General features: G+C 40.7%; 1 protein-coding gene across 5 annotated transcripts; it reads left to right on the plus strand.

The window, feature by feature from the left end:
• Positions 1 to 27848, plus strand: egf (epidermal growth factor). 5 transcript variants are annotated; one of them, XM_036127551.1, is made up of 23 exons: positions 1 to 378; positions 5481 to 5680; positions 7778 to 7959; positions 8301 to 8528; positions 8658 to 8860; positions 8975 to 9088; positions 10276 to 10398; positions 12533 to 12655; positions 16562 to 16687; positions 16851 to 16987; positions 17187 to 17335; positions 17797 to 17901; positions 18139 to 18365; positions 19308 to 19475; positions 19713 to 19862; positions 19944 to 20096; positions 20187 to 20303; positions 21062 to 21227; positions 22615 to 22773; positions 24782 to 24884; positions 25344 to 25397; positions 27377 to 27467; positions 27582 to 27848. In XM_036127551.1, the coding sequence occupies exons 1-23, from the start codon at positions 252 to 254 to the stop codon at positions 27740 to 27742; spliced, it is 3366 nt and encodes a 1121-aa protein (XP_035983444.1). In that variant the 5' UTR covers positions 1 to 251; the 3' UTR covers positions 27743 to 27848. The 5 variants fall into 5 exon arrangements, with proteins under 5 accessions (XP_035983444.1, XP_035983442.1, XP_035983445.1 ...); XM_036127549.1 differs by having other exon boundaries at positions 2 to 378; positions 27579 to 27848; XM_036127550.1 differs by having other exon boundaries at positions 3 to 378; positions 18142 to 18365; positions 27579 to 27848.
• The last annotated feature ends 95 nt before the right edge of the window (positions 27849 to 27943 follow it).

Here is a 27943-nt window from a genome sequence, read left to right on the forward strand (position 1 = left end):
GAGAGTGCTGCTGTCCTGACTGGGAGGCCCACCGTCTTCTCAGACCCCCCCCCCCACCACCACCACCACCAGCATGACTTCTGCTGGTATGTAAAGCTCCGGCCGTCTCTCCTGGGTTCAGCCTCGGACAAGGATGCCAAGAAGACAGAAGAAAACTTTGCTCAAGTTTTGGGAATTCTTGTGCGCCAGCGAGGAAAGCGGGAATGCCTGAAACGAAGTGAGGAGGCGCAGCCGGGCCAGAGCGCGGGATTATGCTGGCAGCAGTGATTAAAGCAGCGCTGCTCTGTGTTTTGGTGCAAAGCGCTGGAGGCTTGGCTCTCGGTGCGACATGTTGGGATGGACGGCTTCCAGGAGCAGAAAGTAACAGCAGCTGCACAGGTGAGTCTCACACATTTACCTGCAACTCCGAAAGGGACTCCTGGACGCCTCCAAGCATGGCCGTCCTTTCATTTCAGACAAGTTCAATCTGCTTTCATTTCTTCTTCTAACTGCACAATCTTGTTTTTACTTTACATTGCTAACTTAATAATGAGCAGGTGGAACAGGGTGTGACATTTGCAGAGAGCATCATCTACAAACGTCACAATATACAATAATAAAAAAAGATGCTTCTAATCATTAACAGGTTGTGATAAGTGTTGTTTTCTAGATGAGTTAGTAAAGTGACTGCTCTGATATTTATACTCCCAGGAAAAATTTATAAAGATTAGATTAGATTAGATTAGATTCAACTTTATTGTCATTACACAGGTACAAGCCAAGGAAATGCAGTTTAGGTCTAACCAGAAGTGCAATAGCAGCAAGTGCAGGATAAACAATGGTTCCATAAGTACAGGACATGGGTTTTTACTGAATAAATATAGAAATGGATACTATTATAAACAGAATTTTACTGATAGGTTTGTCCCTTGAGTATAATATATAGATAACTAGTATTGTGAACTAAATTTACAGCTGGATATGTACAGAATATAATATACAGGTGGATATTACTATGAGTAGAGTTTTACAGATATGTACAATAGCGTAATACACAGAATAATATAAAGCTGACATAAATTGAAACAGACCCTTTTTCTACTAAAACGTGACGGAAGAGGCAGAAAACGGCACCAAATGTTCAGACAGCAGACTGCGTGGCGTAGGTGGATTTCAACCGGAGTTGTCAGAGGGACGCCAGATGTTCACAGATGCTGAAACCCAAATGGCTGAATTTGTTTTACCGGCACACACTATAATATTTACTGCTGAAAAAAATAAAGGGAACACTAAAATAACACATCCTAGATCTGAATGAATGAAATATTCTTATTAAATACCTTATTCTTTATGTAGTTGAATGTACTGACAACAAAATCTCACTAAAAGTATTGATGGAAATCACATTTATTAACCCATGGATGTCTGGATTTGGAGCCACACTCTAACTTAAAGTGGAAAAACACTACAGGATCCAGCTTTGATGTAATGTCCTTAAAACAAGTCACAATGAGGCTCAGCAGCATGTGTGGCCTCCACCTGCCTGTAGCACCTCCCTACAACACCTGGGCAGCTCCTGGTGAGGAGGAGGATGGTCTCCTGAGGATCTCCTCCCAGACCTGGACTAACACCACCAACTCCTGGACAGTCTGTGGTGCAGCGTGGCGTTGGTGGATGGAGAGAGACATGATGTTCCAGATGTGCTCAGCTGGATTCAGGTCTGGGGAACAAACAGGGGGGGGGGGGGGGGGGGGGGGGGGGGGACCATAGTATCAATGCCTTCGTCTGGCAGGAACTGCTGACACACTCCAGCCACATGAGGTCTAGCATTGTCTGCATCAGGAGGAACCAGGGCCAACCTCACCAGCATCTGGTCTCACAATCAGTCTGAGGATCTCCTCTCTGTACCTGATGGCAGTCAGAATACCTCTGCTGAGCTCATGGAGGCTGTAGGCCCCCAAAGAAATACCCCCCCCCCCACCCCACCCACACCATCAATGACCCACTGCCAGACCGGTCCTGCTGGAGGATGCTGCAGCAGCAGAACGTTCTCCACAGCGTCTCCAGACTCTGTCATGTGATCAGTGGGAACCTGCTTTCATCTGTGAAGAGCTCAGTGGAGAATTTACCAATCTTGGTGTTTTCTGGTAAATGCCAAACGTCCTGATTGGTGTTGGGTTGTAAATATAACCCCCACCTGTGGACGTAGGGCCTTCATACCACCATCATGGAGTCTGTTTCTGATCGTCTGAGCAGACACATGCACATCTTTATTTTTTGAGCAGTATACACATGGTGGCTGCCATGGCCTTGGAAAAAATAGATTTTAATACCTGCTGAACCATTTCTGCAATGATTTGGTCATAAACATCACTCAATTTTGAGAATTCTGGTGAAGACCTAAATTTTTTTTTTTTTTAATGTGCTGGCCTTTCAAAAAGTCCATGAATCCATGAAACGCCCACAGCTTCACACATTCTCTGCCACGCTGTACTGAAGGCATGAGGTGCGTTTCCACATATTTACCCGCTGATCCACGTCGATCCCCTCTACAGTTTTTGTTTCCTAGAACCTCAAATTAATCATTTATGCCACCAGTGATTCTCCTACAAACAATTATTAGTTATTTATGGGATTGTTTCTTTGCTCCATTCACTGAAACTAAATGCTGCTACAGTAAAGGATTTGTTTAATTGAACAGTTTTTACACGTCTTGACGGATGAATAACTTATCTTTATCTTTGATGTCTGAAGAAGAAATTACATTTCATATAATGCATTGTAAAAACTTTAATTTATTCAAAAGGGAGGATCAGCTGAAATGTACCAGAAGTATTATTTGTTTCACTTCAAAACACAACTTCTTTTCCAATTCTAAGCCTTTACTGACTGATAAAATTATCAGGTTAATCTGAAAGCATGTTTCTTATTCTGTCTGATGAACATTTCTGAGCTGGATCAACGGCCACTGCAGGAAAATCACCGTGGTGTCGTCATTTTGAAAAATCCAATAATTTTTAAATAAGTAACCGAACAAACAGCCAAAGGAACCTTTGATCGCAGCTTGATTCTTTTCTTCAAGCCATCCAACATTTTCTAAAAAGTGTGAATATGAAACAGTTTTGCCTCCATTGTTATAGTCGGACGTTTACTTAACTCCTGACCAGGGGTCCGTTCTTCGTACGTCGCTAACTCAGTTAGCAGGATTTCATTGTTGACGATTTGGCATGATCTTGGATCATTTGGTTCTTCGAAAGACATCCTGCACTTGTTGTCATAGCAACATGTGCGCCAGCTTGAGCCTGCTCCAGAGCAGGCATTTTCATGTAAACAAGATTAGATCACGGCTGTATAAGCGGAGGAGATAGGGAAGTCTGTCGTAGCCATGTCCATTTTTACGACTGCAACCTGTTGCTGAAGATGCAAGAATAATTTTAGAGTTTTTCGAATTAATCGTGTATTGCGCAATAGACAGGATCCTTTAGAGCAGCGCGACAGTGTAGAGATTTTTTCTTGGTGGCTATTATAAACAGACAAACACATCATTTAAGAGTGGCTTTTAAAGAGGAAAAAGTTGTGTTGGAGCCATAAATCTAAAATATTTAAGTTATTTGTATGATGGTTTGCTTTTTATTTTTATCCTATTCAGTAAGAAGATTTGTTCAGGTCATTTTATTGTGAAGTTTAGTTTACTTTGAAAGGCTTGCTTCCTGTCGAGCCGTATATTATATTAGAAAAAACTATGGATGGATTATCTAGACACGGAGCAATACAGTTTTACCGTGTAAACTGTGGATGACTTGGAAAAGGAAAATTTAAATTTTTTATGGATAAAGATTTTTTTTTGTTAAAATTCCCAGTTTGCACGCGTCCTTTACTTCCAGTGTCTAAGGAATGACACTGAAATGTGGATCTCTTGACATAACAAGTGGCTTTTTAAAAAAAAAGTATAATAATTAAAGGCTACCATTTTGTAGAATATTCATGTATCTCACTTTTACTTGTCCCCATGTTCTAGTGGGTCCCGTGGAGGCTCTGATATAAAAGAACAAAGTAAATATGAAATTATTAAAATGCATAAATTCATACTGTAGTAAGTGATAGAAACATCTACCATGGACAGTATTTACGCATTAATTTGTCTGCTGCTTTTTGCCAGCCCTCTCTCCTGGCTTTAGCAGACTTTGAGGTGTTCGTTTTAATTAATAACTCAAATTCAGCATAACCTTCCATTAAAAGCTCGTGTTCTGCTGGGAGAAAAACTGTGGGCGTTCTTTGGCCATGCTGAACAGCCAATAGCAGCGCTGCTGATCATTGTTTCTACTATCGATACATTTCCCCTTTTAAACAAACGCATGAACGCGCAGTTATCTCAGATAACTCAATCCAGCCATACTAATCGTAAACAACAGGTGTGTTCGAAGAACCCAATTAGCCGGATCATGATTAGCCGGATGAAATCATCTTGGATGTCTCATTTGATCTCGGATGTTTTAAGCAACGTACGAAGAACGTAAAAATATTCCCCCATTTCTGAGCTCAGTCAACAATCCCAGCGACCATCTTGTGAACTTCTGAGCCAGTAATAGATGCATAGATGCATCTGTAATTTGGGACAAAATGGACACCGGGGGCCAGACAGTCCGTTCCTCATTGTTGTCACCATTCCACTGAGTTAGCAGCAGTGTCTATGGACGGTTCTGCAGACGGTTGTTTGTTTAAAGACCACTGATTTCTTTTAGCGGCCGCCTTGCTTTCTAGTTTAAGGAGACGTGCAGCCTGCTGGGAAGGAGCTGCAGAATCATGTCTGATAAATTAAGAGCTGCTGCCTTTTAATTCATTCACGGCTCAGAGAAAAGGGGCGGCGTGAGAGCGGAGCGTTGCTAAGGGATGGCGTTTCATCCAGAAGCAGCATTTCTCCCCATTGCTCTGGTGAAAAGACGTTTAATAGGTTGACAAGTTCAGGGCGGAGTGGCAGGGAGCAACGATTAAACTGTGAACGTGCCGTAGATTCCTCTTTTTGCGGGTGGATTTATGTGTTTGAACTGAGAACATGGGCACAAGAAAGCAGCTTTAGGCCCAAATTCAGACTCTTGCTTGTTCTTGCAGAGCCAGAATGCTAAACCTTGGACCACAATGCAAAGACAAGCGGTCATTTTATCATTACTGAGGCACACTGAATATTATTTATCACTGTTATCAATCACTTTGCAAACTGCGGTTGGCAAACTTTTCTCAAACAAAGCAGTAAAACATGCCTTTTTGAATGCAGTATGCCCCAAATCTGAGAAATAGTTGTACATTTAGTAACAGCTTGACAATCTAATTCAATTGTTTTCCAAATTATAACACAACATTCATTTTACACCCATTAGACACTTGCAAACACTGAATTATTACTATCATCTCAGTATGATGCCTCAAAGCACTTCTTAAAAACTGTTTTAAGATCTTGAAAAAGAACATTTAAAAAGCACTGATTTGTCTCTGATTTCTTGAAGTCTTACAGCCTTTCCTCATGTTTTGCCACGGTAAATCTGTCCATCGGATGGGCCTGGATGGCCGGCACCACCGGAGGCTCGCTGCTGGTTTGGGAAGCTCCATCTTCCTCGACTTCCATGTCAGAGAGCGGCAGCTTTACTGGGCTGACAGGCGTACAGGCGTCATCTACAAAGCATCCGTCCAGGGAGCACGCAGACAGGTGATTATGTGAAGATGAGCAGGTTTTAGAGGATGAGGATAGATCAGGATACGCAGCTAAAACATTGGTAATGAATGTTTAGCCCCAACATTAAAGATGTCTGACTAACCTGGAATCGTCCAGTTATACCATTGTGTCTAATATGGATCCCTTGTGTTGTCAGGATGCAGGTTTGACAATGTTGGAGGTTTAAAATAAGTTTTTTTTCTCCTTTAAATTCTACAGAAAGGCTCAAAGATGTACAAACCATTAATGCTTAAGAAATCACACCCTTTCTGTAACCATCAAGAACGTCCTGGCATGATTACGTCTCAGAATCCGGTTTCTTATCAGGACTGGTAGGATTTTAAGCATTGAATAAAAGTGTTTCAGTCAGATTATTCTAGAAGCTTAATGTTAGCCCGCTTTATCCGTCCCAGAACCAGTTCTGATGAGAGTCTGGGATCACGCTGCAAAAAGAGAACTAAAAGTAAGTAAAATTTTCTTGAAATTAGTGTATTTTTCCTTTATTTGAGCAGCTAAATAAGACTATTTGCCAATGGAATAAGAGCTCTGCACCTAAAATAAGAACACTTCATCTCCATCATCTTATTTCAAGTGCATGATATCTAATTTATCTTATTTTAGGGGTAAAAATACTCGTTCCACAGGCAAATACTCTTGTTCAGCTGTTCAAATTGAGGGAAATTTATTAATTTTAAGAAAATTTTACTTACTTTTAGTTCCCTTTTTGCAGTGCATTGTCCTGTTGGAACATCCAGCTGTGTCCAGTTTTCAATGATCTGTTGCTTCAAGGCGCATCTGAAGAATCGTTCTCCTTCTTTATGAGCCGGTACACCTTAAACATAATGCCTAACAGCGGCTTTGCTATTCTTATGAAACTCTGCGTCAGTGTGGCTGAAAAATGAAATCTCTGAAATGAAAACCTTTCTCTAAGTTGTTTTTTTCATGTGGGCAGCCATCTTGAAGCTCTAGATCTGTGATTTGCAAGTCCAGTACCCAGGAGCTACTATCCTGTGACTTTTAGACGTATCCCTCCTCCAACACACCTGAATCAAAGGGCGGACTTAGCATGAAGTCAACAGTGAGGTCCAAATTCAGGGGCTGCATCCTTTGAAGGTCACATTTTTAGGCCGATTCGTCACAGCGAGGTGACAAAGGCTGTCCAAGTGAGGCCGACAAACGCCTCCTTCTCCTCCCAGATTTGAAGGATGGGTCTGGTGTGTCCTTCGTGGTCCACCGTGTCCCATGATTCACTGCAAATCCAGGTGGATTGCTCAAAGCAGCACGTTTTCTAGATCTCACTTTCTCTAACACAAAATGAGCTTTTAAAGGCATACTATGCAACATTTTTCAGTTAATTAATGTGTTCCATACCGTTTTGGATGATTAAATGAGTCATTTCAGGTCGAACAAAGGTTTTTTCGGACGCCCTGCATAGTATACCTTTAAGACATTTTTAGGTGAGAACCAGACTGTCTGAACCCCGGATATCTGCTCTGTTTATCGGCATATTGCTTAATTGCAAAATCTCCAACATTTTTGGAGATTTCAGTTCCTGCTGCGCTCACAGCTAGCTCCATCCAGTCACCGCTGACTGGACGGTGAACCCAGAGGCAGTTCAGTCGGATGATATCTACACATCTTGGTTTATTTCTGTGGCTCATTTGTTGCTGAGCAAATCAGTTCGACTGAGACTAAAGTTAGGCACCATAATAGGACAATCAATTTTAAATTATTGATAATTAATGTTTTTCTCAAGAGAAAAGAACAGCATGCGTCTTTATTGCCCCACAGTGAATTGGGGAGTGCTTGAAAATGAATAATTCACTCATCCTTAACACACGCCTACGATGGCAGCACGAGTGCCTCGAGGATTAAAATGAAAAAATAAATGAATAAAAAGTTGAGCAAAAGTTTTCCAGCTTCACAGCTCAGTGCGACCCCCAGGGACAGGAGTAACTTGACTTTTAGGATGAACTATCATCCCCTAAAAGTCCTGCATGAGCGCGGCATTCATGACAGCAGCCACTTGTAGGGACTGTTTTCATTTAGAACTGTTGATTTCATTCATTTTACTCCTTGTTTCTCCTGCAGAAACTGTCTTCTACTGACAAACACGTCTCCGGCCTGGCGGTGGACTGGGTTGGGAACAGCGTCTACTGGACAAGCAGCAGAAAGGGCGAAATAAAGAACGTCGACACAAACGGAGAAACTGAGAGGACAATTTTAAGACACTTGTCACAACCAAGGTTAATAAATGTTGATCCCGCTCACAGGTAATTTATCTTCTAATGCAGCTTTTTTTAACATGAAGGAAATTGGGAATTTTCTTAAAAAATGAAAAATCTTTGTTGGCAGATTTTATGACTTTCTTTAAAAGACGTTTGGAGTTCTATCAATACAATGTTTCTTTAAACCAATGATTTGATATCTTACAAATAAACTCTGATGTTTTGTTATAGTCCGACTTTCATGACTTTCAGAGCAAAAGATCATTAGTTTTCTTGTGGGTAAGAAAAAAAAGTCCTATAAAAGAAAACCAGTAGATCTATGGAGCATAAAGTCTGTTGGGAAATATTTCAGAATATGTTCCAATTAACTCTGAAGTGTTTTGCAGGTTTCTTTTTTGGCTGTGTGGTGGGAGAACGTCAGGAATCCAGCGCTCTGATCTCACTGGACAAAGCAAAGTGACTGTTGTTGAGCTGGAAGAGCAGCTTGGAGCGCTGACCATTGACCGACGAGACAAAAGGCTCTTCTGGGTCCAGTTTGGGCTCCGGGGAGAGAGTGCCATCGGTTCCTGCGACTACCGAGGGAATTCCCTGCACATCCTGGACCTGCCCCTTCAGTAAGACAGCCTTCCACTTTCATTGGTCACTTATCTTGCTGTTTTTCAAATAAATCCAAGACGTTTTCTCTAAAGGAAAAAAGATGCTAACCTTTCAGAATTTCATGGCGCGTTGACGTGTTCTTTCAGGACTCAGTCACTTGGGATGTCTGTTTTCCTGGAGAACATTTATTACACTGATGCTGCCACCCGCACCATTAAAAAAATTAACAAATACACGGGAGGGGAGCCGGTGGATGTAAATCCTAAAGCCATGGTCAAAGCGCCGGTGGATGTAAAGGTGGTGCACCCCCTCATCCAGCCAACGGCGGATGCTTCAGCATCATTTCCAGGTCGCAGCATGAATTCATGTGTTTCATCTTCTCTTTTTAGTTTCTGCAGCTTCTACTGCTGAATTAAATCAGCAACAGTTTTTACACCATTAATAAAAGCATCTTTTCAAACAGGCTGCAACGACCAGGCTGGGAGCTGTCTGAACGTGTGTTCCCGTCTAGAGGACCAAGGGGTTTGCCGATGTGCCGAAGGCTTTGCTCTCAGTAGGCATGGCACTCATTGTGAAGGTAGGCAGAGCATCAATAACTTCATCTTCTAATTATGAAATATTTATAATGACAACAACATTATTGCCCCTTCAGTTTACAGCTAAGGTTCTGTACCAGTCTGGAAACAGGTCCGTGCCCCTGACTGGGTGTGAGCTATGCTACCAGACATACTGTAGAAAGTACCGCCTGGAAATATTATATTGAACATGTGAGCCTTGTTTTGTGCAAATGTGTTTCTAATCAGGATATGGACACAAAATATGGCAGAATTAATCCATGTATGGAAGTACATAAATAGTTTTTATAGTTTTAAGTCGAATGGCAGAGGAAATATTTTCTGAATGTCTTTACTGAAAAAAATAAGCAAACTGTCCTCTGATGTTGAAGGTTCTAGGATTTAAATCACGGGATTGACTCAGCCAATCAGCTTTTTTTTCTGAACTAGATGACTTTCCGCGGCTGGTATCATTATTTTGTTTCAGAATCCAAAATGTCTCGGAAAATCTCTCCATTTATTGATCTACCTGCAGCAGAGGCTGACAAAGAGCCCTATTCTCACCAAACATCACAGCGTACACGATGTTTTCAGACTAATTTAGATTTATTTCTTTGTTTCTGTGAATAACTTGTGTTGTTTCATGGCCAGTAGCTCTTCCAGCGTTCTGATTACTTTTTACTCATTTTCCACCCCAGTATTTAATCAGCACTAGACTTACACTTTACAGGAGAAGGCTTAAAGCTGGTTAGGCCAATTAACTCTGACCTATAATGTTTAATACACAAGAAGGTAACTAAATGTAAGAGATGAACCAACCTTGTTTCCACACCTGACAACTTAGCAGTTAACTAACTTTTTATTGGATCATTTCACAACAACAGTGTGATTCTCAAAGAGTTATGAGCTGAAATCACGGCAAACGACAAGTAACCGACTTGAACGGGACTTTTCAGGTCTTGTTCATTTGTCAAAAACTTCACCTTTGTGTTCTTCTCAGCTGCTGTAGATCTTTTTAAGTCTGACAGTTATTCTGTTTCTCTTCATTTGTCCAGGGAAACACAGCCGACGTTTAAAGAAAAACAACTTTAGAAAAAGAAGCGCTTTTAAAAATTACTAAATAAATCTGTGATGTTTTCAACCACTGGATAAATAGATTCTGTTCTGTAATTATAACAATGCAGTTAATTCACATCTTTCTGTGTTCTAGATGTGAATGAATGTGCCCACTGGAACCATGGCTGCTCCCTTGGCTGTGAAAACGTCCCAGGCTCCTATTTCTGCACCTGCCCCAAAGGTTACACCCTCCTGCCAGATAGGAAGACGTGCCAAGGTACACATTAAAGATAATTATTTTATATGAACTGTTTCACTAGAGATGTATGTAAATAAAAGCAAGAATTTCCATTGCAATAAAGTTTTAATTGCATAAAATATGTTAGACTAATTTCTGACAATAATAACCTGAGAAAATGCAAAAAGCGGTTTTTAAATGATGATTTCATTAATTTAAGTGCAGACCGATACACAGATCCGTAGGCCACTTGGGCTAAAGTGCCTTGCCCAGGGGCACATTGACAAACAAGCTTTTGATTGCAAGATGACTACGTTACCCAAAGAGTAGTAAAGGGGTTTAATGGGTCCAGATTTAGTTAACTTATTTATTTAGAGGGATACTTTACTAACCACTTAGAAACTGAAACAAATGGCAACTTTTGCAAATCAGGGTATTACTTCAGTGGCATATTGGTGCTAAAATTTCAGAAAAGATTAAGAAATAATTTGTATATTTGTTCAAATCAACGGACACCCCCCCCCCCCTCTTTTATTTGCTTGTTTTTTATGTAATTTTGTGTTTTTTCACACACACATATAAAAAATAAGTCAGTCTTAGTCTCATCTGACCAAAGCGCACATCTCCAGGTCAAGTTCCATTAAAGATGAGCAAATTCCACGTTTACAGTTTTAATGGAAAGCCAGAAAAGGATATTACTCCGATAGTCGTGTTTAATTATTGGGCTTATAGAGTAAATACGGGTAAATTTAGTCCAGCATCTAGGTTTTTGTAGCTATTTGCTGTATTATTAAAATCAACACAAATCTGTCGTACCGGTTTTCTTGTCTTTCCCAATTTGAAGAGTGAATGACAGAAATGGGCATCTCCCTCTGATTAATTCCACACAGCAGGGAGATGTGGATTCTAATTAAAAGCTCCTGTAAACTATGATAAACAAAAAAATGTTTAACTGTATAAACATAAAGGTGTTCAAGTTATTGTTATTTTTAAAGAAGTTTTTATGGGTTTCAATAAGATTGGCACGGGCAATGTTGCGAAATAACAACATATAAAAATCTGATTTTTTTTCCTGCACTGAGTAATTATATTTGCTTTGAGGGAACTTTTGTTATTTGTTTCAGTCTGCCATTCAACTGCTATATAAATTAGTTTATTTTAAACTTTTCCAAGCATTAAAATGCTTCTGTGAACACGTCACAGATGCAGATGGAGCTGACTCTAATACGTGCCAGATTTTACAAATTAGAGCAAAGCAGACAACAAAAAGTAGAGGTGGTGAAGTAGAGGCGGCAGGTATTGGTTGATAAAGTCGCCTGTGTGCTATATCGGTCCGATTCTACTCCTAATCTCTTCTCTAATCTCAGTGCTTGGAAGGCAGCACAATAGGAGGGGATCCCAGGCACAGAGGGATTAGACGGTGAGGTGACATTTACAATAAGGAACATATCTTGTCAGCAGCTTTGTCTGTTGAAGGTATTTAGTGGACAACCTTTGCCAAGGTCCAGAGGAGACTAAGCAACACAACATACGATGGAGATAAGAGCAGAGTCCTGCTGCAAGGAGGCTCGTTTTCTTTAAGTGAAAAGCAAAAAATAACATGTTTTACAAAATCTTTTAAGGCATGTTTGCCATGTTGCTATTATGCAAAATCCAAACTTTAAAAAAAAAAAAAAAAGTAAGTTCAGTGTGATTAATTTGCCATTGCAAAATTTCTAATCTATACAATAGTTTTTTTTTCCTGCAATTAAACAGCTGACTTTGTTAAAAAAAAAAAAATTGTCAGGAAAATTTGCCAAAAAAGCAACAATTTTCTCAGAAGCACTTTTCCGCAGAAATACTCTCCACATCAGAGTCCCAGCCGGCCTCTGTATGTCCCGGCCACATTCGCTCTGGCGCGGGCTGTCGTTCTCCTGTGAGCTAACATTACATCACCCTTAGTGTGTGTGAGCTTCTCAACACACTTTCTACCATTTCAATGGGATTAGGGGTGATTTCATAAAGGGATTTCCCCCGAGCAGGGCCTAAGAAGATTGATCCAGCTCATCTTCCACCAGCGAGGCCCTAAAATAGGCTGTGGAGTCTTAAACGTTCACTGTGTTAACGCCACATTTCAGTCCTCATTTCACCCAAACTTGTTCTGATGCTAAACTAAACTTTTTTTTTATTCCAGAAATAACGGCGTGCGAGGGCAACGCGACAAAGTGTGGCCATGGATGTGTAGCAACAGAAAACGGGGCCATGTGTGTTTGTCCTGAGGGATCCGTCCTACGGGAGGATGGACACGCTTGCTCTGGTACTGACAATACGACACCAATCAGGTCCACTTTACAAACTTTATATACAACAATCTATGTCTAGTATTTATTGAGAAATGTCCACAACCACTGCGTTAATGGGTCATGCATAAGGCTTCTCGTTTTCAGTAAAAAATGCTGTGTGAATGAATCCATACGCAAAGGATAAAAAGAAATCCATGCATTAACTAAGAAAAACATAAAAACAACACTGTTTCAGACGACAGATTGATCAAAAATCAATATTAAGCATGTTCGGTGTCCATCAGGGTTATAGCCTGCTATAAAAAACTCTTGTTCAGTTTTACCTTAACAAGCCGACTGAAACAACAGCCCTCCACCAATCAGTGTTAAAATAAACCAAAAAGCAAATGCAGGGAAAAAAACATTTTGATCATCAGAAAACATGCAACAACTAAATATACCATTTACCATGAACCTTGGCCGTCACATCATCAAAAGGTAAACGATGCTTCTAGCAGATTAAAACAAGTTGTCTTAGGAGGAGTAGAGAAAGACATCGAGGTGGAGGAGATCTTAAAAGGCCACACAGTAAGCAGTAGAGCTGGGCGATAATTCAATAACAATATATAACGATCTATAGATGTATATGTCTATGATAGAAAAAAAAAGGGTCAGTAAAAAGTTCAATAGAATAACAGTTTTCAGTTTTTTTTGCCAGAAGGCAAAAGGAAGGAAAAAGTTGGTTGAATAAAGCGTTTAGTTTGAATTCAGCAGTGACGTGCGGTAGGGTTCATAGCTGGTGAGGCACTGACGTCATCAGAGTCAGATTTACAAATATATAAACTCTACAGAGTAGACTCATTGCAAAGTGCTGAAGGAGACTGATTGAGCCAAATCAATTCACCAAGAGACATGGAAAAAAATATTGATTCTTTGATGAAAAAAAATAAAACTAAATTATTTGTCATTTGATTGGTAACAGTTTATGAGTTATGATGGATTTTTGCATTTGTAACACATTTTAAACCTATAACACACACTATGCACATTTCATTACAAAAACAAAACATGAATAATTATCGCTGTCTTACCTCTACTTTGAAATGAAGTCCATGCGGCGCTCTTTCTGCACAAAAATATCAGTCACTTCCGGTAAAAGTTCTCTTTATCTTCTTCAGATTTAAAAGTCTCTCAGTCTCAGTGGAGCTCACTGCCAGGGAGGAAAGCCTTCCTTCATCAGTCCTGTTCCGGCTGGATGTTTAGAGTCTTTTTAGTGCTTTACTTGTTTAGGAAAACTCGCTAATAATAATACATCCATAACTTGCTGTTACTCTACAGTTTTAGGATCAGGAGCGGTGCTCCTTGAGCGCCCCCTGCCTAGAGGCCAAGGAACTGCCGGCTTCTCCTACAACCAGTTCTCTGCTGGTTATGATCGCCCAGCAGCACAAAAACATGTTACCTGCACACAGTTTGATGACCAAAACCCAATAAGCTATTCACATATATTAAATTGTGTAAAATCAGTTCATAACTGTTTGAACAATTGAATTGATGATCTAGAGACAGGAAGATGCATCACAGAATGGAAGCCAGCGCAGGTAACATGGGATTGCGCAATCCCAGGGGAGGCCAAGCTCGCTGCGGCCTCACCGGCTTCGCTATCAAGCGCCACCAAGGATTTACATGGAAAATAGCGAAAAGGCTGCGATTTTAAAAAGAATATGATCAAAATTGAGGAAATTAGATAAAAAAAAATACTTATTACAAAATATATATTATGTTATTATATATTTTCTTTCTTTCCATGATGGCATGGCCATGATTCCAGGGGATGCCTCCCCTGACTGCATGTCACTGGAATTGTAATTGTGTGTCTGTATCTAAAAATAGGTTGCTAAGCAACAGCATAAAATGGCCAGGGTTGTACTTAAAATATATGTTTTGAATTTGTTGATAATTATCAATATCAATCAATATGATTTCTGTTTTATCGATATGCTTTTCTTCTATATCGTCCAGCCCTAGTAAGCAATGTTTAGGATTGTTCATCGGGGAACAATAGCATATCCCAAAATGGACTTAATGATAAACAACAGTTTATGAAAACGTTACATTTTATAGTTACCTTTAATATTTATGGTGCATCTACTCAGTCATCCAGGACAAGGAGATCCTGAGTGCTAAAGCAGAAGGCAACAGGACTTCTTCTCCTACTTCTTGACGTCTAGTGACCTGGATGGAGCAGTGTGCTTCTGTCCCAAAGGTTCTGGGTTCAACTCTCTCAGACTGCCACTCTGGGTCCCTGAGCCCCAGAAAGCTTCCTGGGCGCTGCACACAACATCAGCGGTTCATGTACAGCTCCAGGAGTAGAGACACTCGTTTGAAGACAGGACTATGAACAATTTGGTGAAAGAGGAGTGAAACAGGCCATCTATGTTAAACATGAAGAATCAACAGGAAATAGAAGAGGTGGCCTCAGATTTCATCTCTCTACCGCCTGCTCTGCAGCCCTGACTCGTCTCCAGATGTCTATTTGCATACGTTTAGCTTCTCAGGGAGTCTTAGTTTGGACATCCAAGCAAATTGCTAATTTTTAACAGGAAGAATCCATTTTTGCACATTTACTTCTCCAGAAATCTGAAACATTCATGTAAATTCCCAGTATATCACATCATCCTGTAAACTGACGGCTACCTGTCTTCAACAAACTTCAACATTTAAGTTTTGGCTATTGATTATTTGCACACTTTTTAACCCCTTAGAAAGCGTTCTTTTGTGATTTATTCATATAATTACACAGTAGTTTATAATGTGTTGTATAATTTACTGCTTTCATTTAAATCTTTTAGATGTTGAGGACTATTAGCTTCTCATGAAGTGTTTGAACATTATGTCTTGTTTGTGTCTGTGTGTTAGGTCTCAATTCTGAGTCGGTGTCTCACTAAACTTTCGTTATGGTTACATAAAGACAATAAAGATTCTGGATTCTTGTTCTGATTAAAACTGATAAGGCTGGTCCTTCAAAGCATGTTCAGAACAGAAGGGATGAGAGGCGAACATCTTTTCCTATTTTACGTTTCTTCTTTTTGTCATTTTTTGACAAATGTGAAGCACCCAGGGCTTCACATTTTACAATGTGAAGATCAGTGGGTTTACTGGCTCCTGGGGGCTTGTTTATTCAATAAGCAGAACAGGAAGGTTTTAGATCTTATTTAGTTTTGTTTTTTACTTAATCCACAGGGTCTTACTGATCATTTTGTGGCCACTTTCTGTCTTTAAAATAGCAAAAGCCTCATTATATCGTAGCTGTGTTTGTGTGTTGGAGGCACATCTGGAGTGATGAGGGGAACCAGCCTTTATGAATGGATGTATAATAAGCTAGAGAAAACAAAGGTCGACGGGTCTGCCATGACTGAAACACAGACAACAGATTCCAAACATGAACCTTAAAACAAGAAGAGCGCATTAACCAAAAAATCTGATCATTTCCATTTAGACACAGTATAAGAAGATGCACAAACAGCATAGATAATCTGTTTTTCTTGCTTTCCTGTGACGAGAAGTCATTAAAAATTCATATCATGGACAGAAATGATGTCAGCTGCTGGAAGTGTTTTCTCTCTCTCTCTTTCTCTCTCTCTCTCTCTCTCTCTCTAATAAAAACTGTGGTAGGATGCATAATAATGCACAATGGCATAAGACTAAATTAACTTTTTATAAATATTATCATTCGGTTAATGAACAAATCCCTCTTTTCTGCACCGAAATGAAAGACTGGAACAAATTGTAGGAAGCGTGACACAATGTTGAGTTTTCTCTAAGTGTCGATCAGCGGTGAATCAAGGAGAAAATGGACGTATATCTAAACGGAAATAGATAAAATAAATGCAAAGGTCTTGTTAAAGACAGGGCGTATCCTCTGTGCTGTCGCCGGTTCCCAGGTTGCTCCTCAGCAGACCGAGGTGGCTGCAGTCAGCTCTGTGCCCCAGTCACCCCGACCCGCTGGCGCTGCGCATGTCTTCCTGGTTACAGGCTCCACCAGGATGGCAAACGCTGCAGTGCAACTGGTGAGTCACACCACAGGCAGCAAAGTCAGATCAGCCCACAAGGTCTTCTCCTCTTATCTACATGCACCTCACTGCCCACATGTCTTTTCTTCTGAACCCAAATGTGCAGAATAACATTCCCCTGTGATGCATCTACTTAGTAAATGCCTCGTTCGCTTTCCAGGACCTCCTGCCTTTCTGATTGTAGCCAATCTCATGGATGTGAGAAGAATGGACCCTGATGGCACTGAGGAACAGACCCTGGTGAAGGAACCCAGAGGAACAATCTTAGCTGTGGATTATGACCCTGTCCACCACCATGTAAATCTTAGCTTCACCTGCTTTCCTTCACACCAGCATTCATATGTTCTGCTGCACTGCTCAGAGATGACAACTTCATGGCAGAGTCATGCAGTGCCACCTAGTGGTCGTTGATCTGTTTGCTTTCTTGCTAGGGTCCATCTCATCTCTATTAAATGACATTTTTCTTTTTTTCTATGAATTTTGGACACATCTACAGGTCTACTTCGCCAGCACAAGCCAGAAGACAATTGAGCGAGTTGATGTGACGTCTGGATCGAGGCGCCTTCTTATCTCTGATGGTTTAGAGTCTCCTGAAGGCCTGGCAATTGACTGGGTCCACCGCAGGATGTACTGGACCGATAAAAGGTAGCTCCCGTCACTGCTTTGCTCTCTGATAAAACTGCATGAATGTTACTGAGAAAAAAAAAACCTATTTGATGCTGCCACAAACCTGGCTTTCTAGAACTACAGAGGCTCTATCTTTTTAGGTTTTAACTTTAAAGGAGCAATAAGTGCTAGGTGCGCTGTTGAGTACTGTCTGTAGACCAACACAAGAACATGCTTCTCTCTACCTTCATTAAAATAAACTTTAGATGCATCTCACTGCTGGATTGTGCTTTCTTAAGATCAGGCTCATTGGCTCCACATGTGGCCCTGGAGGGCTACTTGGTGCCCGCGGGCCCCATGTTGGTGACCCCTGGTAAAATCTTACACACTGGGCTTTTAAGTATCATTGAGGAGACCTTTTAGTGTGATTTAGTGAGACTTTTTGAGTACCTGCTGCAGACTTTTTCCTACCTCTGAACACTTTTACGTTTTCTCTCCAGCAAGCCAGCTGTTGACAGCAGCAGTCTGGACGGACTGGACAGGAAAACTGTTGTGAAAGAAGGGCTGCAAAAACCAAGAGGAATTGCTGTTCATCCTCAAGAAAAGTGAGCTGAGTAGATTATTTCCACCACCAACTTATAAGCAGCTTAAATTTTAACTTTTAACACACATCAACCTGTTTATGTCAAATGAAACAAACCCCCATGACCATTGCTCTTGTGTGTGAAAACTCTGTATGTTCAGCTTCTTTTCCACCTCAGTTTAAACACATTTTCATCATCTTGTCTTTTTTTCCCCCTAAAATACAATTTGTTTTTTTTTTATTGTTTTATCTACTTTTGGAGGAAGTTATTCTGGACTGACACAGGTGCTCAGCCTGCGGTGGAAAGTGCCACTCTGGAGGGAAGCGGCCGCGCCGTCCTGGCGAGCGGCGGCCTCGTGTCCCCCACCGGCCTGACCATCGATTTCACCGACAACCGGCTGTTCTGGTGCGACCAGACGACGGGCCTGATAGAAACGGCTGCTCTGGATGGTTCCGATCGCCGGATCCTGGTAGAGAACCAAGTAGGTGAGGTTTGTTTGGAAGCATGTGCAAGCCAAATTAGACAATAATGAACTGAATCAAATAGCATAATGCTTGTTGTAGATAAGCTCGTTATGCAAAATGACAGTGAAATGTGTTGGTGAGAGATAAAACTGTCTACCATAGGTATTAAGCAAAATATAGTATAAAAGTATATCTTAGCATGTAGGGTCAGGTTCTATGGTTTTAATGTAACATATGTTATAACAAGAACAAAAAAAATTTTTTTTTATAAAGATATTTTTTTTAATTCAAAGTGCAAATGCAAACATACAAAGTTTGTGCCTTACATAGAAATCATAGTGTAATATAATAACATTATCCATCCATACATCTCCAGCATTGAATATTATAGAGAATTTAAAGATAACTAAAAGTAAACTTGAGATAAAAAGAAACATATTTTAAATGTTATACTTGGAATATCTATTAAATCTGTGGGGAGAGAAGTCCATTTCATTTGACTATAAACACAAAAAGCAGCTTTGTGGCATAACTTCACCACTGCCTGGGGGTGTGGGTGATCTGGCAGCTGAATACCAAGTCTTATTTTATATAAAGCAATTCAATCAATAAAAAAGTCATATTCTGTGACACAAGGCTGTGCAATGCTTTGCACAAAAGCAACTTTGAAGTGTAATATGCATTTTTTAGGTAAGTAGTGCAGAGATCTAAGAAGCAGGGTTTTGAAAAGATGGGCATCAGGATAAACTATTCATAGCAGATCTTCACGGGCCACTAAATATGTCTTTATGAAATACCAACATCCTCTGAAAAACCTCGAGATTTGTTTTTATTGTAATGCCTTAACATAATCTGGAGACCAAAATCGATAATCGGTATTAGTCATATTTATTGTTCATGCAGTTAAGCAATAATCTGGAACTCCTTATTTAGTCCTCTTGTCTTCTGTTTGGACGGGTGCAGGACGTCCTTTTGACCTCGCCGTATTCGAGGACAGGCTGTGGATCTCTGAGTGGGAGCACCAGCAGATAAGGAGCGTGCACAAGCGGACCGGGAGGAAGCTGCAGGGGATCCACGGCAGCTTGGTTCAGCCGGCAGCCGTCGTGGTGGTGCATCCCCTCGCTAAACCAGGTAGACAAAGTGAACCGCAGTAGATGTATTTGGGAAAGTTAGCACACCTAAATAAAACATTTCAGACGGTGAGTGAGGGAGAGCAAGGTTCTTTAAGCCACTAGAGCACCTTGGAGAGCAAATGCACGACTGCAGGTGTAGCACGGCACATAAAAAGCATGATTTCTCTCCTATCTTGTCAAAGTTGAGACAAGAAAAAACTAAGAGCCGTGAATGTTGAAGGAAACTTCTCCTCAGGGACAGATGCCTGTCTTCACCTGAACGGAGGCTGTGCCCAGGAGTGTGAAAGCAGCCTGGGGTTTTCCCGCTGCTCCTGTTTGCCTGGCTTCATCCTGGCAGCTGATGGGAGAAGCTGCTTGTCCGTCAGCGCCGCCGATGCATCCTCAGGTAAAGGAGCAGCTTTTATACTCAGGTATGGTTCTGTTAACTATATAACCAGAAATGCTCATGTTTCTTACATGATTCTAGACTCTGGAGAGAGTAAAACCTCTGATTCATCATCGGTGAAAAACCAAACATTAAATGAGGAGAGCACACCACCAACAGGAGCTAACAGGAAGGCTGACTTCCACTCAGACGGAGACTCTGAAGCAGCTCTGTTCACAGAGAAGATGATTGCAGGTAACGGTGCTCCTTTAGCGTTGTTTCTTTTATTTCTCTGCTTCGGCAGCTTTTTCAGCATAACTCTGTATCCGTGTCTCTCTCTGTCAGACCAGAACGACTGCTACTCGCTCCACTGTGCTGCCAACGCCAAGTGTCTGCTGGATGCGGGAAAGCCCAGCTGTTTGTGTGGAGAAGGTTTTACAGGAGACGGACAGACATGTGTGGGTAAGGACGCCGTTTATGTGGAAATTAACGTTCCTTAAATCCATTATCCAGCACAGCTTGGTTGTTTAGAGGTTTACCCGCGGTCCTGAAACTTTCAATGATGGAGCCGGCAACAAGGGATCAAGTTATTATCACTGAAACACATGTTGCTTCAGTTCTGAGACACATATTTCTGGAGAAAATTTTAAATAATCTGATATGACAGATTTGTTATGAAGTAGCTATTCTAGGATTAGGAGGTTTGCAGTATTGCAAATTTTCTGTCATTTTTCAGAGTATTGCTCAAAACAGTTGTGATTTTAAACAGGAGCTCATTGTAGACTTTGCTGGATTTGCATGCATGGTACCCTGCACCAGTGGCTGAAGCAGATGTGCTTTAGCTTGCTGAATGCTGCATCTCCTTATGTAACACATAAGCAATTAAAACACCTTGTTTAGGATCAAAACTCTTTTTTTCTTAGTCATTGATGAGTGTAGATCTGTGACAAACATGCTGAGCGTCAGAACAGTGCAGGAAGGTATCTGTGTAGGTGTCAGACTGGGTAACATGGACAGAAATGTTATGGTACCTCTTTTTTTTTTCAATCGGCATATTTAAAAAATGACTGAACATGCTTTTAAAAGTGGGACTGAGGCTCTCAGGCTTATGGTTTTGTAATGACAAGCAATCCGTCACATTCTCATCATGTTTTTATGTCTAAAAAGCAGTTTATACCAAATAGGACTGTGAGTAATTAGCATGCTGTTACATCCTCTAGCATTGGAGACCCCTTCACCGAAGGCCACATCTGAATCCCCCGTGGATGCGACCACCCGCCACCACAACAGCATCTCAGCACAGAAGTGCCCCCCCAGCTATGATGCCTACTGTCTGTATCAAGGCGTCTGCGTCTACTTCCCTCAGATGGACACCTATGCCTGCAAGTAAATACGTCTCCTCATAATCCTGCTGTGCACTTTATAATTTGCTGTGTATTAATCTGTTAAATGGACATTGAAGCTTGCACTGCAGCAACCTGGGCTGTTGTTTGAGCTGACAAGCACCAGGTGTCACTGTTGCTCCACCATCCAGGACTTTGGTCTGTCCTTGTCAGCAGACAGTCTCACACATTTTAGACAGAATAAATACTAAAAACCCATCTGACAGTTCTGGATACATCCATACAGGCGGGCAGAACTGCTGACTCATGCCTGAAGCGTTGGGAGAAACTGCTAAACTTCACCAGCATCCTGAACTCTGAACAGCGGAGATAAAACATTGCAGAAAGCCAAATGAATGTCCCTATGAGACGTTTGTGAGATGGTTAAAAAGTTTTTGACAGCTGCAGTGAGATTCCCCCTGACATGCTGGACGTTTCTGGGTTGGCTTGGTTGATGCCTTCAGTGTCACTTTAAATTTAAAGGTAAGTTTAGGTTCAGAGACAGAGTGGGCCATTCCTGTAGCTCTGAAGTAGGTCACCTGTCAGGAGAACCACTTTCATTTTGTCATTACATCCAGGATGTGCATAAGCTAGAAAAACCGTGGCACTTTCTAGACTTTTGCACATTGTCAGCTTCACTGCAAAAACAGAACGAAAAATAAGTTACAATTTTCTTGAAATGAGTGTATTTGTACTTTATTTGAGAAGGTAAATAAGATAATCGGCCAATGTAATAAGATTTTAGCACTTAAAATAGGAAAAAAAAAACATATCCATCAACTTATTTTAAGTGCACTATATCTAATTATCTTATTTTAGGGGTAAAATTATTCTATCATATGTTTTTTTTCTATCATATAAAATTCTAATAAAAAGTATTAAAGTTTGCACTGCAAAAGGACACTAAATGTAAGTAAAATCTTCTTGAACTGAGTGTATTTGTCTTTTATTTGAGCAGGTAAATTAGATGATCTGACAATGGAATGAGTATTTCTACCCATAAAACAAAATAATTAGATATACTGCACTTTAAATAAGATGATGGAGATGAGTTATTCCTATTCTAAGTGCTAAAATATTATTCTATTGGCAGATGATCTAATTAACCTGATCAAATCAAGGGTGAATGCACTCATTTCAAGAAAATTGTACTTACTTTTAGTTCCCTTTTTGCAGTGTGTAGTTGTTGCAGACCAGTTTCAGAAATGTGTCGCCCTGAATGCTTACATTAGTTATTCTTCCTTTGCATATGAAAAACTCGCTGATTTGCTCTAAGATTGAAGCTGAGCTGGCTCCATGGCTCCTCTCACGTGTCTGGAGACTTTCATCTAAGGATGAACTTCAGATGAAACCTCTCCTCTTCCTTGTTTTCTCTCTCCAACATCCTGCAGTTGTGTACGCGGCTACATGGGGGAGAGATGTCAGTTCAGTGACCTGGAATGGTTGGAGCTTCAGCAGGCCGAGAAGCAGAAGGAGAGGAACCTGGCCATCGCAGGCTGCACGGTGGTGCTCATTATCGCCATCACAGCCTGTGTCGCCTACTGCTTCCGGTGAGTCTGAAGCGATGCGTGGCGGCGGTGATGAAGGCTAGATGTAGGGTCAGGTACAAAAACCTGAGCAAGGCATGTGGAAAACAGCAGAGGAGTGTCCTGAGTCGGCTGTTATTTGGGTCTTCTGGCTTTTTCAACTTGTTTGTAAAAAAAGGGAGAAGATAAATGAGACGGTTATAAGTCAGTTATGCACATAAGCAGAGAAATTGGTTGCCTATCCTGGTAAAGACTTTTGGAAAGCTTTAAAATGACTTCATCTTTTTTTTGACGCAACAGAGTGAAAAATGTGGTAAAATTTCAACCAGGTACATTTATCCACTTATTAAGTCATCTTAATCAATGATAATTTTCAGTTGTGAAGCAGAAAATATTAGCGCCCCTGCTGTCATTACTTGGTACATCCCTCTTTTGTAAACACGACTGTACCTGGAGCATACAGAGACGGCCGTCTTTGATGTTTTATTACTGCTGAGACATTTTTGTGCTGAATTTGGATAGTTTTTCTCATTTAAAGACACGATGATGCACCTTTTTTATTCTAAAATGTTTTGTCATTCAATGAACTCAGAACAGAAACAGTCCCACAGCATAATGCATCCTCCACTGTAGTCAATCAACTTTATTGTCAATTTCTTCATATGCTCCAGACATACAAAGAGATCGAAATTATGTTTCTCACTATCCCACGGTGTTGACATGACATATTTACCAGACTAAGTACACAGACAACATAACATTCAGATAAAAGTAAATAAGAGGGCACATGCAGTGAAGAAATAAATAAATAAAAGCAGCAAAATTTGGTTTTTAAATTGTACATGGACAGTCAATAAAATATTAGTGCAAAAATCAGGACAAAAAATAATAATAATAATAATAGTCAACAGAGGGCAGGAGGTACTCTCTGTTTAACGCCAGCCCCACATGGAGAGTCTGTAACAGATTCAACCTTAGGGTCATTGGACCGAAAACATACATGTTATATTTGTGATGTCAGGACATGAAAGACGATTTCTTCTTCTGCAACTGGTTGCATCTAATTATGGTCATGGTGTCTTGTTAACCCTAAGATCACAATCTTTTCGGCAGGAAGTCAAGGGTTCCACATTTGTAGCGGTACCAATAATTGGGCCAGCAGGGATTTTGTTTAAGTTACTTCTTAAAATAAGATTTCTTCGGTACACAAATTAAAAGCAGGATCCACCCTGCATCCTTACATGGTGCTCAGTGTGCTTTAGTAATAGCGTCTTTATAAGCAGTACAGCCAGCCATGGAGGCCCTGCTCCTGTAAGGAATGAGCTGCCAGTGTTTAAAGGTGTCCATCAAACGTAACGCAGCGTGGGCCGCGTAACGTCGCCGTCTCTGTGAGACAGCAGGGCGGTCGGGGAACAAATCAAAAATGGAAGAACTGACATGCGGCCCTCATTGGCTGAATGCAGACCAACTCTTTTGCTATATTTCCACCCGACTTGTTTTATAAGCAGCTGATTTGTTTTATTGTTGTTTTGCTGCCGGCTCTCTCCCCTCATTTTGCTTCACAAAGCACGGCCCTCCCCGCGCCCGACAACATCCTGGTGTTTACACTCCTGCTTCCCCGGTGGAAATGGCACGCTTTCAATTACATGGTTGGTTTAGCTTGTTCTACAGCAATTACACACAAAAATAGGTCATTCCTCAGCTACTAAATGGAGCCGGCGAGGTATGACCCCCGTGGAAACGCTACATGGTCGCCTATCGCGCCGCCTCAAATTGCCTTCTGCACCGGGCTGAAAGCTTGCTACAGCGGGGGGGGGGGGGGGGGGGGGGTGCTGGATCTGCCTCACCTGCAACACACAAACAGTGATGAGGGAAATCCAAATATTTGCATCATCATCTAACTTCAAAATGAAATGTTGTCATATATAACTGTAACAATGAAAACCCCACATTTTCTTAAAACTGTCCAGCTGAAACCTTCTGTGATTTTTATAAACTGGTCTAACTTCTGTGGTTTTATTCTCTTCTGAAGAACTGGGAGGCTCTTCATCAAGCAGTCCTCAGAGGACAGCGTGAGTGAGATCAGCGTGAGCGATGAGAGCATGTCTGAGACCACCACCACCACCGTTCCTCGGGTAAACGCCTCTTATTTACACTCCGAACACATGAAATTAACACATAAAACAGAAATATGTCTAAAAAAAAACGGTGCTGCTCAGAGGTTTACGTCCACTTATCATCCCTGTGAACATCTCGATAATTAAAAACAATTCATTGAATTTAAAAACAATTGTGTTTCAGTTCAATGCGGATGTTCTCTTATCCTCGCATGGTCAAAATTATTCTCACAAGTTTACATTTATGTTCGCAACCTCATTTATATTTGGAGAAATGCAGGTTACAGAGAAATAGTGACTTTTAGCAGCCGTCAACAAGGCTGTCGTAATTCTAGCAGGATGTAGGACCGCCCTGAATGTCTGAACAGGTGGAGTTTATTAAAATTGTCTGGTATCTTAGCACCGACCCATCATAGTTCCTACAGTTCTAATAGTGTGGAGGTCAGCCTTAATTTTAGCATGTTTTAACCTTTCCAGAACCACCTTGGTTGTGTGTTCAGAACCACTGACCTGTCAGAAGATCCAGACAAGGTGAGGCTTTCAAACCTTTAAATCCTGTATTACTGTCAAGCACGGTGGTGACGGGCAGAGGTAACTAGTAACTAGTTACATTTACTCAGCTGCATTTTAAGCAAAATCTACTTTAAGGAGTGGTTTTAACGCACTCTACATTTTATTTTTACTTGAGTCATATTATCACTCAGGTATCGCTACTCTTACTTGAGTAAAATTTCTGGCTACTCCACCCACTGCGAGTACCTTCATGAATAAACAACTGACTACAACGAAAAATGCACCAGAGAGACTAAAACCTGGAGTTTATGTTAAAGTAAGACTTTTATTTATACACCAGCTTTAATATTTTTATGTTATTTTCTATCTGATGAGATTATTGAGCCATATGGAGGTCAGATCAACGTACAGTAAACAGTAGATCTTGTCATTGGAAGTACTTTGCACTGTTCTAACATACTGTAAATACATTAACTGCTGTAAGTATTGCCTTCAAGTTTGATGTGGAAAAAAAAGATTTAGAAAAGTGTTTATTTTGTCTTTAAAATACCAGAATTTGCACATAACCTTATATTTTTTGTCTTCTATGATTAGTTACCTTGTACTTGAGTACTTTTTTACTCTCAGTTGAGTCATATCTTGGCTGACAAAGTTTAACTTTTATTTGAGTACAAATATGTTGACGTAGTGCTACTCTTGAGTAAAATCTTTGGTTGCTCCACCCTCCTCCGTTATGCAGCCACTGGCACTGAAAAAATTAGGAGTTTTTTCTGCAGATTCTTTAATTTCCCCTCAAATCAGCAGTTTGATGGTTAAAACCTTATTACAAACAACAGAACGTTTGCTCCAAACACATCTGAACGGGTTTTTGATAGTGTTGCACCGATGCCATTTTTTGGCCCCGATACCGATACCCGGCTGTGCAGTATTGGCCGATACCGATACCATACCGATACCATCTGTTTGAAATTGATGTGTGTGTGTGTATATATGAAGAACTGTATACTACTTAGGGTAGTATAACTTTTTATTGCCTACCTGGAATGGGTGACAATAGTTGAATAAACTTTCGGCTCTCAAAGGCCAAAATAGTGCAACATTCGTGAAATAATAACATGTATAATAGTAGTGCAACAGTAAGACAGTAAAATTACATTAATAATTGAATAATCTCTTTTAAACCCTGAATTTTGGCTCTCAAATGGCAAAATAGTGCAACTTTCATGAACTTATATAACATGTATAATACTAGTCGGGAGAGAGAAGGCTGCGTTCAAGTGACATACAAACATCAAAATGGTATCAGTGCCCTATTTGTTGGTACTTGCCGATACCGATACCACCATTTTAGTGCTGGATCGGGGCTCCGATACCGATACCGATACCGATACCAGTATCGGTATCGGAGCAACACTAGTTTTTGAAATGGATTAAGGCAGTTACCGCTGAGGTTTAATAATGCCTCCATCCTTAACCTTCATGAAAGTTTACAGACTGTGAGTAAAAGCCGAGTCTTTGCCAGGAAACCACCTGATTGAAATGGACTCTCCCATTTCTGATAAGGGTGGTCAAGTCAGAATTATGCCAAAACTTTGTTTATAGCTACAAAAGGAGTGAACTTCTTCTGAAACTCGCTAATATATAAGGTGTGTATAAATATGAGCCTGCATGTAAACTTTCTAACCTGGATTTGAGAAACTTTTGTCCTTCAATTTGAATTTAGTGAAATATTTTTCTCTTCTTCTAGCAAACTGAATAGAAAACGTGGATCATAAAAAAATCCAAAATGAATCATAAATTCTTGCTCATGATGAACACACGTAGACTTCTGTCCAGTTATAGTGCGAAAAGTTTAATTCAAATCAGCACAAGTTCACATTGGATTGAATGTGAGAGACGAAAAGCCTCATTAACTTGTTACCAATACAGGCAAACTTTGCAAAAACATATAAGTTTTAATCTGTTAATGGAAACTCATCTGCTATATGAATTCACAGTTCTACATGGTGACAGAACATTATGTGGACAATGAGGCCATCCAACCACATCCAGGTAGAGCTGTCTCCCTATCAAGCACTGCAGAAACAGGTACCAGAAAAACCCTTCGTTCACTTTTTCTCCCTAAAAGTTTGTTTCCATACTTTAAAAACCATTTGAAAAGTTTAAAACATGCTCTTTTATTAACCCTCTGACCTGAAGAAGACTACGAGAGTACGATGCTTTCAGCTGCCACCGCAGACACCAGCCAGCCTACTGCCCATCACTCAAGACCCTCGCTATCAAGCTCAAATCCTGAGAATCTGCCGTCTGTCAAAGCAGGAACACGTCCCAGTACGCCCAGCCCGGAGTCAGGTCCTTCCTAGCTCAACAGACACTGGGACTCCGCTGCACATCGTTATAGACATGCATCTATAAAGCTTTTGATTAAATGCTACTGATAAAACATCAAATTAAACATGTGAAGTACCAGGTTTGGTATTACTCTCCAGTTTTACATGAGGAACCTCTTTCACATGTAGCCTACCAGCTTTTTTTCCCCATGGCTCGACTTGAATTGTGTAATT

This window comes from Fundulus heteroclitus, chromosome 23 (genome assembly GCF_011125445.2).
Source record: "Fundulus heteroclitus isolate FHET01 chromosome 23, MU-UCD_Fhet_4.1, whole genome shotgun sequence".
Classification (NCBI taxonomy): Eukaryota; Metazoa; Chordata; class Actinopteri; order Cyprinodontiformes; family Fundulidae; genus Fundulus; species Fundulus heteroclitus.

Coding starts and splice junctions, on each gene's coding strand:
- egf (XM_036127549.1), top strand. CDS start 252: ATGCTGGCAGCAGTGATTAAAGCAGCGCTGCTCTGTGTTTTGGTGCAA. Junction 12,656..16,561: donor GGATGGACACGCTTGCTCTG/GTACTGACAATA, acceptor GCCGGTTCCCAG/GTTGCTCCTCAGCAGACCGA. Junction 18,366..19,307: donor CCTGGTAGAGAACCAAGTAG/GTGAGGTTTGTT, acceptor GGACGGGTGCAG/GACGTCCTTTTGACCTCGCC.